The 15,170-nt window shown below is 65.0% G+C and overlaps 1 protein-coding gene across 2 annotated transcripts; it reads right to left on the bottom strand.

Annotated features, from left to right (window-relative positions):
- Window positions 1–5,466: 5,466 nt before the first annotated feature.
- PEX19 (peroxisomal biogenesis factor 19) lies at window positions 5,467–15,019 on the bottom strand. Of its 2 annotated transcripts, none has more exons than XM_051776423.1 (8): window positions 14,880–15,019; window positions 12,085–12,185; window positions 11,841–12,006; window positions 10,839–10,924; window positions 9,601–9,762; window positions 7,636–7,908; window positions 6,635–6,679; window positions 5,467–5,623 (listed from the first exon to the last, which is right to left on the bottom strand). In XM_051776423.1, exons 1-8 carry the CDS (start codon window positions 14,938–14,940, stop codon window positions 5,561–5,563), a joined length of 957 nt encoding a protein of 318 aa, XP_051632383.1. In that variant the 5' UTR covers window positions 14,941–15,019; the 3' UTR covers window positions 5,467–5,560. The 2 variants fall into 2 exon arrangements, with proteins under 2 accessions (XP_051632383.1, XP_051632384.1); XM_051776424.1 differs by having other exon boundaries at window positions 7,636–7,812.
- Between the last annotated feature and the right edge of the window lie 151 nt (window positions 15,020–15,170).

Below are 15,170 nucleotides of genomic sequence, written 5' to 3'. Positions count from 1 at the left end.
AGCCCCAAATCTCTTGCGATGAAGCCCCAAATCTCTTGGGATGGATCCCCCAAATCCTCAGGGATGGATCCCCAAATCCTCTGGGAAGAAGCCCCAAATCCCTTGGAATGGAGCCCCAAATCCCTGGGAATGGAGCCCCAAATCCCTGGGATCGGGCCCCTCCATCCCCCCCCGACAATTTTGGGGGGGTCCAAACCCCCTCCCCCTCCCCCCCCGAGACATTTTCACCCCAAAATCCCCCCCGGGAAAAATCCACCTGGAGAATCCCAGTTTTCCAGGATGGGGGTGGAAACCCCCCCTTGGGAACATCCCGGGATCTTCCCAACCTTTCCCTGGATCGTCCCAACCCCTCCCCGGAGCCCGGCGGGTCCGACGCTGCTCATTAACGCCGCTAATTAGCGCTGCTCATTAAGCAGCTTCCCCTTTGGAATCGCAGGGAATCCCGGAATTCCCACCTGGGAGCACCTCCCGCCTTTCCCGGGACTCAGCCCCCCATTCCCGAGGGATTTTCCCGGCTTTTGGGGAGCGCCGGGGGCCCCTTCCCGGCGCGGGGCGGGCGCTAATTAACGGCTAATTAACGGCGCTTAACGAGCCCCGGGGGCCTCGGCGCGTTCCAGGAGCGCTCCCGGGCGTTCCCGAGGCCCAGGAAATGCGGGATGAGCCCCGGAATTCCCGGGGATCTCCCGGAATTCCCGGGGATCTCCCGGAATTCCCGGGGATCCAGCGGAACTCACCTGGGGGAACACAGGATCGGCGGGGCTGGAGCGGGGGGGGACGGCGGGTCAGAGCCCGGGCACACCCCGGGTTTGGGGACCCCCCGGTTTTGGGGACCCCCCCGATCCCTGGGGACCTCCCTGATCCTTGGGGACCCCCCCCAATCCCTGGAGAATTCCCTGGATTCCTGGGACCCCAACTTTTCGGGAAACCCCCCCTCCATTTTTGTGGACTCCCCTCAATCCCTGGGAAACCCCCCGGTTTTGGGGACCCTCCCCCCGATCCCTGGGAACCCCCCTCGATCCCTGGGAACCCCCCCTGATCCTTGGGGATCCCCCTCAATCCCTGGGAAGCCCCTGGATCCCTGGAGAATTCCCTGGATTCCTGGAGACCCCAAGTTTTGGGGAAACCCCCCCATTATTGGGGACCCCCCCCCCGATCCCTGGGAACCCCCCTGATCCTTGGGGACCCCCCTCAATCCCTGGGAAGCCCCTGGATCCCTGGAGAATTCCCTGGATTCCTGGGACCCCAACTTTTGGGGAAACCCCTCCCCTCCATTTTTGGGAACTCCCCTCAATCCCCGCGAAACCCCCCGGTTTTGGGGACCCCCCCGATCCCTGGGGACCCCCCTCGATCCCTGGGAACCCCCCTGATCCTTGGGGACCCCCGTCAATCCCTGGAAGCCCCTGGATCCCGTGAGAATTCCCTGGATTCCTGGGGACCCCAACTTTTGGGCCCTCCCCCCATTTTTGGGGACCCCCCTCAATCCCTGGGAAACCCCCCCATTACTGGGGACCCCCCCCGATCCCTGGGAACCCCCCTCAATCCCTGGGAAGCCACTGGATCCCTGGAGAATTCCCTGGATTCCTGAGGACCCCAACTTTTGGGGAAACCCCCCCTGAGTTTTGGGGACCCCCCCCCCCAATCCCTGGGAAACCCCCTGGATCCCTGGAGAATTCCCCTGATCCCCAAATTCCTGGGGAACTCCGGTTTTTGGGGATCCCCCAATCCCCGAGGACCCCCCTCAGCCCCAAAGAGGGTCCCCTCATTTTTGGGGACCCCCATTTTTGGGGACTCCCCCCAGAAACGTCCTGGAAGGGGGAGGAGGGGCCAAGGATCGGGAGGGGGGGATTTTGGGAGCCCAAAAAAGCTCAGGGGACCCCCCCTGGCACCACCAGGGACCCCCCCAAAGGCTCAGGGACCCCCCAGAGACCCCCCTAAAGCCTCAGAGCCCCCCCCCGACCCTCAAAGACCCCCAGGGACCCCCCTAAAGCCTCAGAGCCCCCCCCAGACTCTCAAAGACCCCTCAGGGACCCCCCCTTAAGGTTCAAGGACCCCCCCAAAGCCTCAGCCCCCTCAAGACCCTCAAAGACCCCCAGGGACCCCCCCAGACCCTTCCCAAAGGCTCTGGGACCCCCAAAGGTTCAAAGACTCCCTCCCGACCCCCCCAAAGCCTCAGGACCCCCCCCGGACACTCAAAGACCCCCAGGGACCCCCCCAAAGGTTCAATGACCCTCTTCGACCCCCCCTAAAGCCTCAGACTCTCAAAGACCCCCAGAGACCCCCCCCAAAAAAGGCTCAGGGACCCTCAGGTAACGCCCCCGACTCCCCCAAAAGCTCAGGGACCCCCCCAAAGCCCCAGACCCCCCCAGACTCTCAAAGACCCCCAGACTCCCCCCCAGACCCTTCCCAAAGGCTCTGGGACCCCCAAAGGTTCAAGGACTCCCTCCTGACCCCCCCCAAAGCCTCAGACTCCCCCAGACTCTCAAAGACCCCCAGGGACCCCCCCAAAGACTCAAGGACTGTCCCTGACCCCCCCAGAGCCTCAGACCCCCCCACACTCTCCGAGACCCCCAGGGACCCCCCCTAAAGCCTCAGTCCCCCCCCAGACTCCCCAAGACCCCCAAGACCCCCTCCCAAAGTCTCAGACCCCCCAGACTCTCCAAGACCCCCAGAGACCCCCCCCAAAGGCTCAAGGACTCCCTCTGACCCCCCCAGAGCCTCAGACCCCTCCAGACCCTCAAAGACCCCCAGGGATCCCCCCTAAAGCCTCAGATCCCCCCAGACTCTCCAAGACCTCCAGGGACCCCCCCTAAGGTTCAAGGACCCCCCCAAAGCCTCGGCCCCCCCCCAGACCCTCAAAGACCCCCAGGGATCCCCCCTAAAGCCTCAGACCCCCCCAGACTCTCCAAGACCCCCAGGGCCCCCTCCGACCCTCAAAGACCCCCAGGGACCCCCCTAAAGCCTCAGCCCCCCCCAGACCCTCAAAGACCCCCAGGGACCCCCCCTAAAGCCTCAGCCCCCCCCCAGACTCCCCAAGACTCCCAGGGCCCCTCCGACCCTCAAAGACCCCCAGGACCCCCCCCAAAACCTCAGACCCCCCAGACTCTCCAAGACCCCCAAGGACCCCCCCAAAGGCTCAAGGACTCCCCCTGACCCCCCCAAAGCCTCAGACCCCCCCCAGGCCCTCAAAGACCCCCAGGGATCCCCCCTAAAGCCTCAGCCCCCCCCCAGACTCCCCAAGACCCCCAAGGACCCCCTCCCAAAGTCTCAGACTCCCCCAGACTCTCCAAGACCCCCAGGGCCCTCTCCGACCCTGAAAGACCCCCAGGACCCCTCTAAAGCCTCAGACCCCCCCCAGACCCTCAGAGACCCCCAGGGATCCCCCCTAAAGCCTCAGCCCCCCCCCAGACTCCCCAAGCCCCCCCGGTCCCCTCCCCACCGCCCCCCAGCCCCCGCCGCCCCCTCAGGGGGTCCCCATTTCCCCCCCCGATCTCCCCCCCAGCGGAAGGCCCGGGCCCGGCGGGGGTTGCGGGGGCAGCGGAGGCCGCGCACCGACCCGAGCGCTCGCCGGGGGGTCGCGGGGTGTCCCGGGGGGCGCGGGGGGTACCGGGGGGTGCCGGGGGGTCCCGCGGTGCCCCCGGGGGGGGTGTGGGTGGGCTCAGTCTCGGGCCCCCCCCGCCGCTCCCGCTCCGGGCCCGGGCCGGGCCTGCGCCGCCATCGCCACAGCCCCGCCCCCGCCGGGCCGCGCGACGGCTCCGCGCGACACCCGCGCGACACCCGCGGGGCCCGCCGCGCTTTACGGCAGCGCCACCCCCCGGCCCCCGAGGTTGGCATGGCAACGGCGCCCCCCCCCCCCCCGGTTGTTTTTGGGGGAAGCGCCGGTGGTGGTGTTGTTGTTGTTGTTGTTGTAGGGTCGCTCGGTGCCGGCGGGGTATGGCGGGGTCACTGCTGCTCCCTGGGCTGGGGTGGGGTCACCCTGTGGCAGCCCATGTTGTTGTGGGGTCACCCTGTGTCACCCTGTGTTATTGTAGGGTCACCCTGTGTCACCCTGTTATTGTAGGGTTACCCTGTGTTGTTGTGGGGTCACCCTGTGGCAAGCCATGTTATTGTAGGGTCACCCTGTGTTATTGTGGGGTCACCCTGTGTTATTGTAGGGTCACTGTGTGTTATTGTGGGGTCACTCTGTGTTATTGTAGGGTCACTGTCTGTTATTGTGGGGTCACCCTGTGTCACCCTGTGTTATTGTAGGGTCAGCCTGTGTCACCCAATGTTGTTGTAGGGTCACCCTGTGTCACCCTATGTTATTGTAGGCTCTCTTCGTGTCAGCCAATGTTATTGTAGGGTCTCCTTGTGTCACGTGATGTTATTGTAGGGTCACACCGTGTCAGCCAATGTTACCGCAGGGTTTCTTTGTGTCCACGCCTGTTATTGTAGGGTCTCCTTTTACCCCCAATGTTATTGTAGGGTCTCCCTGTCCTCCCAGTATTATTGTAGGGTCTCCCACCCCCCCAATGTTATTGTAGGGTCTCCTTTTACCCCCCATGTTATTGTAGGGTCTCCCCTTACCCCCAATGTTATTGTAGGGTCTCCCACCCCCCCAATGTTATTGTAGGGTCTCCCACCCCCCCCAATGTTACTGTAGGGTCTCCCTGTCCCCCACTGTTATTGTAGGGTCTCCCTGTCCCCCAATGTTATTGTAGGGTCTCCCTGTCCCCCAATGTTATTGTAGGGTCTCCCTGTCCCCCCACTGTTATTGTAGGGTCTCCCCTTACCCCCAATGTTATTGTAGGGTCTCCTTGTCTCCCCAGTGTTATTGTAGGGTCTCCCACCCCCCCAGTGTTATTGTAGGGTCTCCCCTTACCCCCAATGTTATTGTAGGGTCTCCCACCCCCCCAATGTTATTGTAGGGTCTCCCACCCCCCCCACTGTTATTGTAGGGTCTCCCTGTCCCCCACTGTTATTGTAGGGTCTCCCTGTCCCCCAATGTTATTGTAGGGTCTCCCTGTCCCCCCAGTGTTATTGTAGGGTCTCCCCTTACCCCCAATGTTATTGTAGGGTCTCCTTGTCTCCCCAGTGTTATTGTAGGGTCCCCTCATCCCCCCAGTGTTATTGTAAGGTCTCCCCTTACCCCCAATGTTATTGTAGGGTCTCCCTGTCTCCCCAATGTTATTGTAGGGTCTCCCCTTACCCCCAATGTTATTGTAGGGTCTCCCACCCCCCCAATGTTATTGTAGGGTCTCCCACCCCCCCAATGTTATTGTAGGGTCCCCTCACCCCCCCTCCATTTCCAGCCCCTCGAGTCACCAACACCTTTATTGGGGACACCGTGGGGGGGGCGGGGGGGGAAAAGCCCCCAAACGGGGGGTCCCCGCGCCCCTCCCCCCCAAAAAAACCCCCCCAGAACCCCCCCAAACTGGGGGGGGGGGAGGGGTACAGCAGCAGCTCCGGCGGCTCCTCCTCCTCCTCAGTGACGTCATCGGGGGGGGACGAGGCCGGGGGTCCCGGGGGGGTGCCGGGGGGTCCCGGGGGGGGTCCCAGGGGGTCCGGGGGGTCCGGGCCCCCCCTACATGAGCCGGCACTGCTCCCCCCCCGCCCCCCCCGGCAGCTCCAGGTTCCATCCGGGGGGCTGAGGGGGAGGGGAGGGGGGAGGGGACACACACGGGGGTCACCCCGGGGGGTCGGGGGGGTCCCCCGGGGTGGGGGGGAGGGGCCTGTGTTGGTGTAGGGTCGCTTTGTGTTATTGTAGGGTCGCTTTGTGTCATCCCGTGTTATTGTAGGGTCACCCCCTCCCTCCCATGTTATTGTAGGGTCTCCTTGTGCCCCCCCTGTGTTATTGTAGGGTCTGCTCGTGTTATTGGAGGGTCTCCTTGTGTCATCCCGTGTTATTGTAGGGTCTCCTCGAGTTCTCCCATGTTATTGTAGGGTCTCCCTGTGCCCCCCAGTGTTATTACAGGGTTGCCCACACCCTGTGTTATTGTAGGGTCTCCTGTCACCCCCAGTGTTATTGTAGGGTCTCCCCTTACCCCCACTGTTATTGTAGGGTCTCCCTTTGCCCCCACTGTTATTGTAGGGTCTCCCCTTACCCCCAATGTTATTGTAGGGTCTCCCCTTACCCCCAATGTTATTGTAGGGTCTCCCCTTACCCCCACTGTTATTGTAGGGTCTCCCTTTCCCCCCACTGTTATTGTAGGGTCTCCCCTTACCCCCAGTGTTATTGTAGGGTCTCCCTGTACCCCCCGTGTCACTGTAGGGTCTCCCCTTACCCCCACTGTTACTGTAGGGTCTCCCTTTCCCCCCCCCTGTTATTGTAGGGTCTCCCTTTCCCCCCCCCTGTTATTGTAGGGTCTCCCTTTCCCCCCACTGTTATTGTAGGGTCTCCCCTTACCCCCAATGTTATTGTAGGGTCTCCCCTTACTCCCACTGTTATTGTAGGGTTTCCCCTTACCCCCAATGTTATTGTAGGGTCTCCCCTTACCCCCAATGTTATTGTAGGGTCTCCCTTTCCCCCCACTGTTATTGTAGGGTCTCCCTTTCCCCCCAATGTTATTGTAGGGTCTCCCCTTACCCCCACTGTTATTGTAGGGTCTCCCTTTGCCCCCCATGTCCCCCCCATCCCTGTGGGGTCCCCCCCACTCACCGTGTCCCCCGCCAGCTCCTTGGGGGGGTGTCCCAGCTCCTGCAGCTGGGGGGGGTCAGGGGGGGTCGGGTCAGTGGGGGGGGGGCTGGGGGGGGTTCGGGGGTCCCCCCAAACACCCCTCAATCAGCTCCAGGGTTTGGGGTCCCCCCAGTCCCCCCCAGTCAGGATTTGGGGTCCCCCCCAGCCTCCCCCGATCAGCTCCAGGATTTGGGGTCCCCCCATCCCCCCCAGTCAGAATTTGGGGTCCCCCCCCGACCTGCTGCATGAGGTCCAGGATTTGGGGTTCCCCCCATCCCCCCCAATCAGGATTTGGGGTCCCCCCCCAGCCCCCCCAGTCAGTATTTGGGGTCCCCCGAGCCCTCCCAGTCAGTATTTGGGGTCCCCAGAGCCCCCCCATCAGTATTTGGGGTCCCCCCCGACCTGCTGCATGAGGTCCAGGATTTGGGGTCCCCCCCACCCCCCCCGATCAGTATTTGGGGTCCCCCCAGCCCCCTCAATCAGGATTTGGGGTCCCCTCATCCCCCCCAGTCAGAATTTGGGGTCCCCCCGACCTGCTACATGAGGTCCAGGATTTGGGATCCCCCCCCATCCCCCACAATCAGGATTTGGGGTCCCCCCCCAGCCCCCCCAGTCAGTATTTGGGGTCCCCCCCAGTCAGGATTTGGGGTCCCCCCCCATCAGTATTTGGGGTCCCCCCCCGACCTGCTGCATGAGGTCCAGGATTTGGGGTCCCCCTCAGGCCCCCCAGTCAGGATTTGGGGTCCCCCCAGCCCCCCGATCAGTATTTGGGGTGTCCCCCCCCAGACCTGCTGCATGAGGTCCAGGATTTGGGGTCCCCCCCCCCAGGATTTGGGGTCCCCCCCCGACCTGCTTCATGAGGTCCAGGATTTGGGGTCCCCCCACCCCCCCAGTCAGTATTTGGGGTCCCCCCATCCCCCCGATCAGTATTTGGGGTCCCCCCAGCCCCCTCAATCAGGATTTGGGGTGTCCCCCCCCCCGACCTGCTGCATGAGGTCCAGCAGGGTCTCGAAGCGCTGCCGCCGCTGCCCCTCGGGCTCCCCGGGCCGTTCCCGCTCCAGCTCCGCGCAGAGCCGGGACATGAGGGAGTGCTGGGCCCGGAACCGCTCCCGCTGCTCCGGGGGCAGCGACCCCCCGTGCTGCCGCAGCCACTCGGGGTACTGGGGGGTACCGGGGTCAGGGGGAACCCCCAAACCTCCCCAGGGACCCCCAAACCTCCCCAGAGACCCCCCGTGCTGCCGCAGCCACTCCGGGTACTGGGGGGGGTAATGGGGTCAGGGGGGACCCTGCAGGGACCCCCAAACCTCCCCAAACCTCCCCAGAGACCCCCCGTGCTGCCGCAGCCACTCGGGGTACTGGGGGGGAATGGGGTCAGGGGGGACCCTGCAGGGACCCCCAAACCTCCCCAGGGACCCCCAAACCTCCCCAGGGACCCCCCATGCTGCCGCAGCCACTCGGGGTACTGGGGGGGGTAATGGGGTCAGGGGGGACCCCCAAATCATCACAGGGACCCCCCATCCAGCCCCAGGGACCCCCGTGCTGCCGCAGCCAGTCCAGGTACTGGGGGGGGGTAATGGGGTCAGGGGGGACCCCCAAACCTCCCCGGGGACCCCCAGACCCCCCCAGGGACCCCCTGTGCTGCCGCAGCCACTCCGGGTACTGGGGGGGAATGGGGTCAGGGGGGCACCCATGGGACCCCCAAACCCCTGCAGGGATCCCCAAACCTCCCCAGGGACCCCCCGTGCTGCCGCAGCCACTTGGGGTACTGGGGGGAAATGGGGTCAGGGGGGACCCTGCAGGGACTCCCAAACCTCCCCAGAGACCCCCAAACCTCCCCGGGGACCCCCCGTGCTTCCACAGCCACTCCGGGTACTGGGGGGGGGTAATGGGGTCAGGGGGGACCCCCAAACCTCCCCGGGAACCCCCAAACCTCCCTGGGGACCTCCCATCAAACCCCAGAGACCGCCCCGTGCTGCCGCAGCCACTCGGGGTACTGGGGGGGAATGGGGTCAGGGGGGCACCCATGGTATCCCCAGGGACCCCCTCCCAGGTTTTCAGGGACCCCCTCTCAGGATTTTGTGGAAACCCCCCCCCAGCTTTCAGGGACCCTCTCCCAGGATTTCAGGGATCCCCCTGCAAGTTTTCAGGGACCCCCCCCTCAGGTTTTCAGGGACCCCCTCTCAGGATTTTGGGGCCCCCTCCCCAAGGTTTTCAGGGACCCCCTCCCAGTATTTTGAGGACCCCCCTCCTCAGATTTTCAAGGACAGCCCCCCACGTTTTCGGGGACCCTCTCCCAAGATTTCGGTGACACCCCCTGCCAGGTTTTCAGGGCCCCCCTCCCAGGATCTTGGGGACCCACCCCCAGGATTTTGGCCCCCCTCCCCCCAGGTTTTCAGGGATGCCCTCCCAGGATTTTGGGGACACCCCTCCCCCAGCTTTTCAGGAACTCCCTCCCAAGATTTTGAGGATCCCCTCCCAAGATTTTAGGGACCTCCCCCCTCAGGTTTTCAGGGACTCCACTCCCAAGATTTCGGTGACACCCCCTCCCAGGATCTTGGGGACCCCCCTCCTCAGGTTTTCAGAGACCCACCCCCAGAATTTTGGTGACCCCCTCCTCAGATTTTCAAGGATCCCCCCCTCAGGTTTTCGGGACCCTCTCCCAGGTTTTCAGAGACTCCCTCCCAGGATTTTGGAGCCCCCTCCCCAAGGTTTTCAGGGACTCCTCCCCCAGGATTTTGGGGACCCCCCTCCCAGGTTTTCAGGGACCCTCTCCAAGGATTTTGGGGAACCCCCCCCCAGGTTTTAAGGGACCCTCTCCCAAGTTTTCAGGGACCCCCTCCCAAGATTTCGGTGACACCCCCTCCCAGGATTTCAGGGCTCCCCCCCCAGGTTTTCAGGGCCCCCCTCCCAGTATTTTGGGCCCCCCTCCCAGTATTTTGGCCCCCCACCTTGTCGGTGATGTCCCTGAGGGAGGGGTACAGCACGTCCTTGGACAGCAGGGCCTGCATCAGGCTGCGCATGACGGGCAGGACCCCCCCGTCCGCGGCCCCCTCCTCCACGGCCAGCCCCTCCAGCGCCTGGGCCAGCTCCTCCTCCGAGCCAGGGCCGCTCTGCGGGAATGCCGAGATGGCCCGGGAATGAGCCCGGGAACGCCGGGATGGCCCGGGAATGAGCCCGGGAATGCAGGGATGGCCCCCGGGAATTCCGGGATGGCCCCCGGGAATGCCGGGATGGCCCAGGAATGAGCCCGGGAATGCAGGGATGGCCCCCGGGAATTCCGGGATGGCCCCCGGGAATGCCGGGATGGCCCAGGAATGAGCCCGGGAATGCAGGGATGGCCCCCGGGAATTCCGGGATGGCCCAGGAATGAGCCCGGGAATGCAGGGATGGCCCCCGGGAATTCCGGGATGGCCCGGGAATGCCGGGATGGCCCGGGAATGAGCCCGGGAACGGTGGGATGGCCCGGGAATGCGGGGATGGCCCGGGAATTCCGTGAGCCCGGGAGGTGCGGGGATGGCCCGGGAATGCCGGGATGGCCCGGGAATTCCGTGAGCCCGGGAATGCCGGGATGGCCCGGGAATGCCGGGATGGCCCAGGAATGCCGGGATGGCCCAGGAATGCCGTGAGCCCGGGAATGCCGGGATGGCCCGGGAGGTGCGGGGATGGCCCCCGGGAATTCCGTGAGCCCGGGAATGCCGGGATGGCCCGGGAGGTGCGGGGATGGCCCCCGGGAATTCCGTGAGCCCGGGAATGCCGGGATGGCCCGGGAATGAGCCCGGGAATGAGCCCGGGAATGCCAGGATGGCCCGGGAATTCCGTGAGCCCGGGAATTCCGGGATGGCCCGGGAATTCCGGGATGGCCCGGGAATTCCGTGAGCCCGGGAACGCCAGGATGGCCCGGGAATTCCGTGGGCCTGGGAATGCCAGGATGGCCCGGGAGGTGCGGGATGGGTGGGACGGGGGTACCTGCAGGTCCGTGGGATGGGGGTGGGTGGGGAGGGGGTGGGCAGGGGGTACCTGCAGGTCCGTGGGGAGGGGGTGGGATGGGGGTGGGCAGGGGGTACCTGCAGGTCGGTGGGGAGGGGGTGGGTGGGGAGGGGGTACCTGCAGGTCCGTGGGGAGGGGTGGGATGGGGGTGGGCAGGGGGTACCTGCAGGTCCGTGGGATGGGGGTGGGCAGGGGGTACCTGCAGGTCCGTGGCGTTCTTGGCCAGCCCGCTGAGCGTCTCCTTCAGGCACGACGTGAATTCCTGCTGGGAGGCGGCGTCGGGGCCTGGGGAGAACGGGGGGATGGATGGGAATGGGGTGGGAATGGGGTGGGAATGGATGGGAATGGGTGGGAATGGGGTGGGAATGGGGGACAAGAACCCCCCAGATCCCTGTCCCAGCCCAGGAACCCCCCAAATCCCTGTCTCAGCCCGGGCTGTCCCCGGGATGGCTCCAAGAACCCCCCAAATCCCTGTCCCAGCCCAGACTGTCCCAGGGATGGATCCAGGAACCCCCCAAACCCCTGTCCCAGCCCAGGAACCCCCCAAATCCCTGTCCCAGCCCATCCCTGTGACCCCCTCAGGACCCCGTGGGTGGCCCCAGGCAGTGCCTACCCCCGGTGACACCCCCCGACTGTGTCACAAGCAGGGGGTGTTTCCCCCTCCTGACACCCCGGGGGGAGTTCCCCCACATCCCAAATCCCACATCCCACATCCCAAATCCCACATCCCAAATCCCACATCCCAAATCCCACATTTCACATCCCAAATCCCACATCCCACATCCCACATCCCAAATCCCACATCCCACATCCCACATTTCACATCCCAAATCCCACATCCCAAATCCCACATCCCCCAAGTCCCACATCCCAAATCCCACATCCCCCAAATCCCACATCCCACACCCCAAATCCCACACCCCCCACATCCCACATCCCACACCCCCCACATCCCAAATCCCACATTTCACATTCCCCACATTCCCCAAATCCTACACCCCAAATCCCACACCCCCCACATCCCACATCCCACACCCCCCACATCCCAAATCCCACATTTCACATTCCCCACATCCCCCAAATCCCACCCCCCATATCCCACATCCCAAATCCCACACCCCCCAAATCCCACATCCCATATCCCACATCCCACACCCCAAATCCCACATCCCACACCCCCCACCCCCCTCCCCGCACTGACCCACTCTCCCGGCCGCCTCCGAGAGCCTCTGGAAGTGCTGGACGAGCTGCGGCTCCTGCCGGGCGAGCTCCCTCATGGCCTCCTCGAACTCGGCGGCCGCCTGCGAGGCCAGCTCGCCCTCGAAGAGCTCCTGGAAGAAGCGCTCCTGGGAGGAGAACAGCGAGGCCTGGGACGGGGGCTCGGGGGGTCCGGGGGGGACACAGGGGGGAGGGGAGGGGGGGAGGGGAAGGGAAGGGGGTCCCACCTTGGCGGCGTCGGCGGCGGAGGGGGAGGGGAGGGAGGAGGAGGAGGGGGGAGGGGGCGGCGCGGGGGAGGGGCGGCTGCGCTCGAAGTCATCCAGGGCACCTGGGGGGGAGGGGGGGGGTCAGAGGGGGGTGAGAGGGGGGGACCCCTCGAATTACACCCCAATAACCCCCAGCCCTATTACACCCCAATAACTGCACCCCGATAACCCCCAGCCCCACTGCACCCCAATAATCCCTGGCCCTATTGCACCCCAATAACTGCACCCCAATAACTGCACCCCAATAACCCCTGATCCTACTGTACCCCGATAACTGCATCCCAATACTCCCAGACTTATTATACCCCAATACCCCCCAACCCTACTGCACCCCAATAACTGCACCCCAGTACTCCCTGGCCCTATTGCACAACAATAACTGCACCCCAATACCTTCTAGTCCTATTGCACCCCAATAACTGCACCCCAATACTCCCAGTCCTATTATATCCCAATACCCCCCAGTCCTACTGCACCCCAATAACTGCACCCTGATAACCCCTGACCCCACTGTACCCCAATAACTGCACCCCAATACCTCCCAGTCCTATTGCACCCCAATAGCTGCACACCCATGATCCCTGACCCCGTTACACCCCAACAATCCCCAGCCCCACTGCACCCCAAATATCTGCACCCCGATACTCCCTGGCCCTATTGCACCCCAATAACAGCGCCCAAATAACCCCCAGCCCTATTGCACCCCAAAAACTGCACCCCAATAACTGCAACCCAAAAACTGCACCCCAAAAATGGCACCCCAAAAACTGCACCCCAAAAACCCCCAGCCCCACTGCACCCCAATAACCCCCCCGTCCCTACTGCACCCCAATAATCCCCCCAGCCTCCCCACACCCCAATAATCCCTGGCCCTGTTGCACCCCAATAATCCCCATCCCTATTGCACCCCAACAACCCCCCTGGCCTCCCCACACCCCAATAATCCCTGGCCCTATTGCACCCCAATAATCCCCCCTGGCCTCCCCACACCCCAATAATCCCCGGCCCTATTGCACCCCAATAATCCCCCCTGGCCTCCCCACACCCCAATAATCCCCGGCCCTATTGCACCCCAATAATCCCCCCAGCCTCCCCACACCCCAATAATCCCCGGCCCTATTGCACCCCAATAATCTCTGGCCCTATTGCACCCCAATAACCCTCCTGGCCTCCCCACATCCCAATAATCCCCAGCCCCATTGCACCCCAATAACCCCCCCGGCCTCCCCACACCCCAATAATCCCGGGCCCTGTTGCACCCCAGCACTCCCTGGCCTCAGTGCACCCCAAAGAGCTCCCACTCCTGTTGGACCCCAATACCCCTCAGCACTATTGCACCCCAAGAACTGCACCCCAATAATCCCCAGTCCTATTACACCCCAATACCCCCAGCCCTATTACACCCCAATAACTGCACCCCAATAACTGCACCCCAATACCCCCCAGTCCTCTTCACACCCCACGGGCCCCCCTGTACCCCACTGACCCCCCCAGCCCCCTGCACCCCAATAATCCCCCGACCCCCCCCAATGACCCCCCAGTCCCCTCTCACCCCCAGTGAACCCCCAACCCTCATTGCCCATGACCCCCAATGACCCCTGACCCCCTCATTGCCTCCCATGACCCCCAATGACCCCTGACCCCCTCATTGCCCCCCATGACCCCCCAACCCTCACTGCCCCCCATGACCCCCAACCCCTCCCGAACCCCCAATGCCCCCCCATGACCTCCATTGCCCCTCCTGACCCCCTCATTGCCCCCCATGACCCCCCTTGCTCTCATGACCCCCAGCCCCTCCCAACCCCCCTCACCCCCAGTGACCCCCCCCATTGCCCCATGACCCCCCTTACCCCCCATGACCCCCACTGCCCCTCCCGACGCCCCTCACCCCCAACGACCCCCCACGCCCCACTGCCCCCCCCGACCCCCATCGCCTCCCATGACCCCCCTCACCCCCAATGACCCCCCACCCCCATTGCCCCCTCATGTCCTCCACTACCCCTCCCGACCCCCCCCATCGCCCCCCATGACCCCCCTCACCTCCATCGCTCCCCTCACCGCCATCGCCCCCCATGACCCCCCTCACCCCCAATGACCCCCCACCCCCCTTGCCCCTCATGACCCCCAGCCCCTCCCAACCCCCCCCTTGTCCCCCATGACCCCCCTCACCCCCAATGACCCCCCACCCCCATCGCCCCCCATGACCCCCAGCCCCTCCCGACCCCCCCCATCGCCCCTCATGACCCCCCTCACCCCCAATGACCCCCCACCCCCATTGCCCCCTCATGTCCTCCACTACCCCTCCCGACCCCCCCCATCGCCCCCCATGACCCCCCTCACCCCCAACGACCCCCCACTCCCATTGCCCCCCCGACCCCCATCGCCCCTCATGACCCTCAGCCCCTCCCGACCCCTTCACTGCCCCCCATGACCCCCATCGCCCCTCATGACCCCCCCTCACCCCCCATGACCCCCCACCCCCATTGCCCCCCATGACCCCCCTCACCCCCAGTGATCCCCCACGCCCCATTGCCCCCCCATGACCTCCATTGCCCCTCCCGACCCCCCCCATCGCCCCTCATGACCCCCCACCCCCCACTGCCCCTCACGACCCCCCTCACCCCCAATGACCCCCCACCTCCATCGCCCCCCATGACCCGCAGCCCCTCCCGACGCCCCGCCCCCCGTGCCCCCCCCGCTCCCCGCGGTGCCCCCCCCGGTGCCCGGTGCCCCCCGTGCCCCCCGTCCCCCCTCACTGTCCAGCAGCTCCTCCAGCTCGGGGTCGGGCCCCGGGCCCGGCTCCGGCTCCGCCGCCATCTTGGCGCCCTCCGCCGCCAGGGGGCGGCACCGCACGGCGAGGCCACGCCCCCTCCCACACCGGCCACGCCCCCTGGAGGCCACGCCCCCCTCTGCTGGCCTCTGTACCGCCGGGGGGAAACGGGAAAACCCGGAGCGGGATCGGGAACGGGATCGGGAATGGGAACAGGGAACGGGAACGGGAGCGAGATCGGGAACTGGGAACGGGAACTGGAGATCCCGTGACCGGT

This window comes from Manacus candei, unplaced genomic scaffold (assembly GCF_025592945.1).
Source record: "Manacus candei isolate 608988 ecotype Guabito, Panama unplaced genomic scaffold, ASM2559294v1 h1tg000518l, whole genome shotgun sequence".
NCBI lineage: Eukaryota > Metazoa > Chordata > Aves > Passeriformes > Pipridae > Manacus > Manacus candei.
Note: the sequence above shows the minus strand (reverse complement) of the source record. Positions and strands in the feature narration are given on the sequence as shown.

Bases quoted from the DNA above. Each gene is read 5' to 3' on its own strand.
- PEX19 (XM_051776423.1), bottom strand. From the start codon at position 14,940: ATGGCGGCGGAGCCGGAGCCGGGCCCGGGGCCCGACCCCGAGCTGGAG. The intron at 12,007-12,084 runs GTGGGACCCCCT...CCCCCGTCCCAG, and splicing joins CCGCCGCCGACGCCGCCAAG to GCCTCGCTGTTCTCCTCCCA. The intron at 10,925-11,840 runs GTCAGTGCGGGG...CGTTCTCCCCAG, and splicing joins GGAGGCGGCCGGGAGAGTGG to GCCCCGACGCCGCCTCCCAG.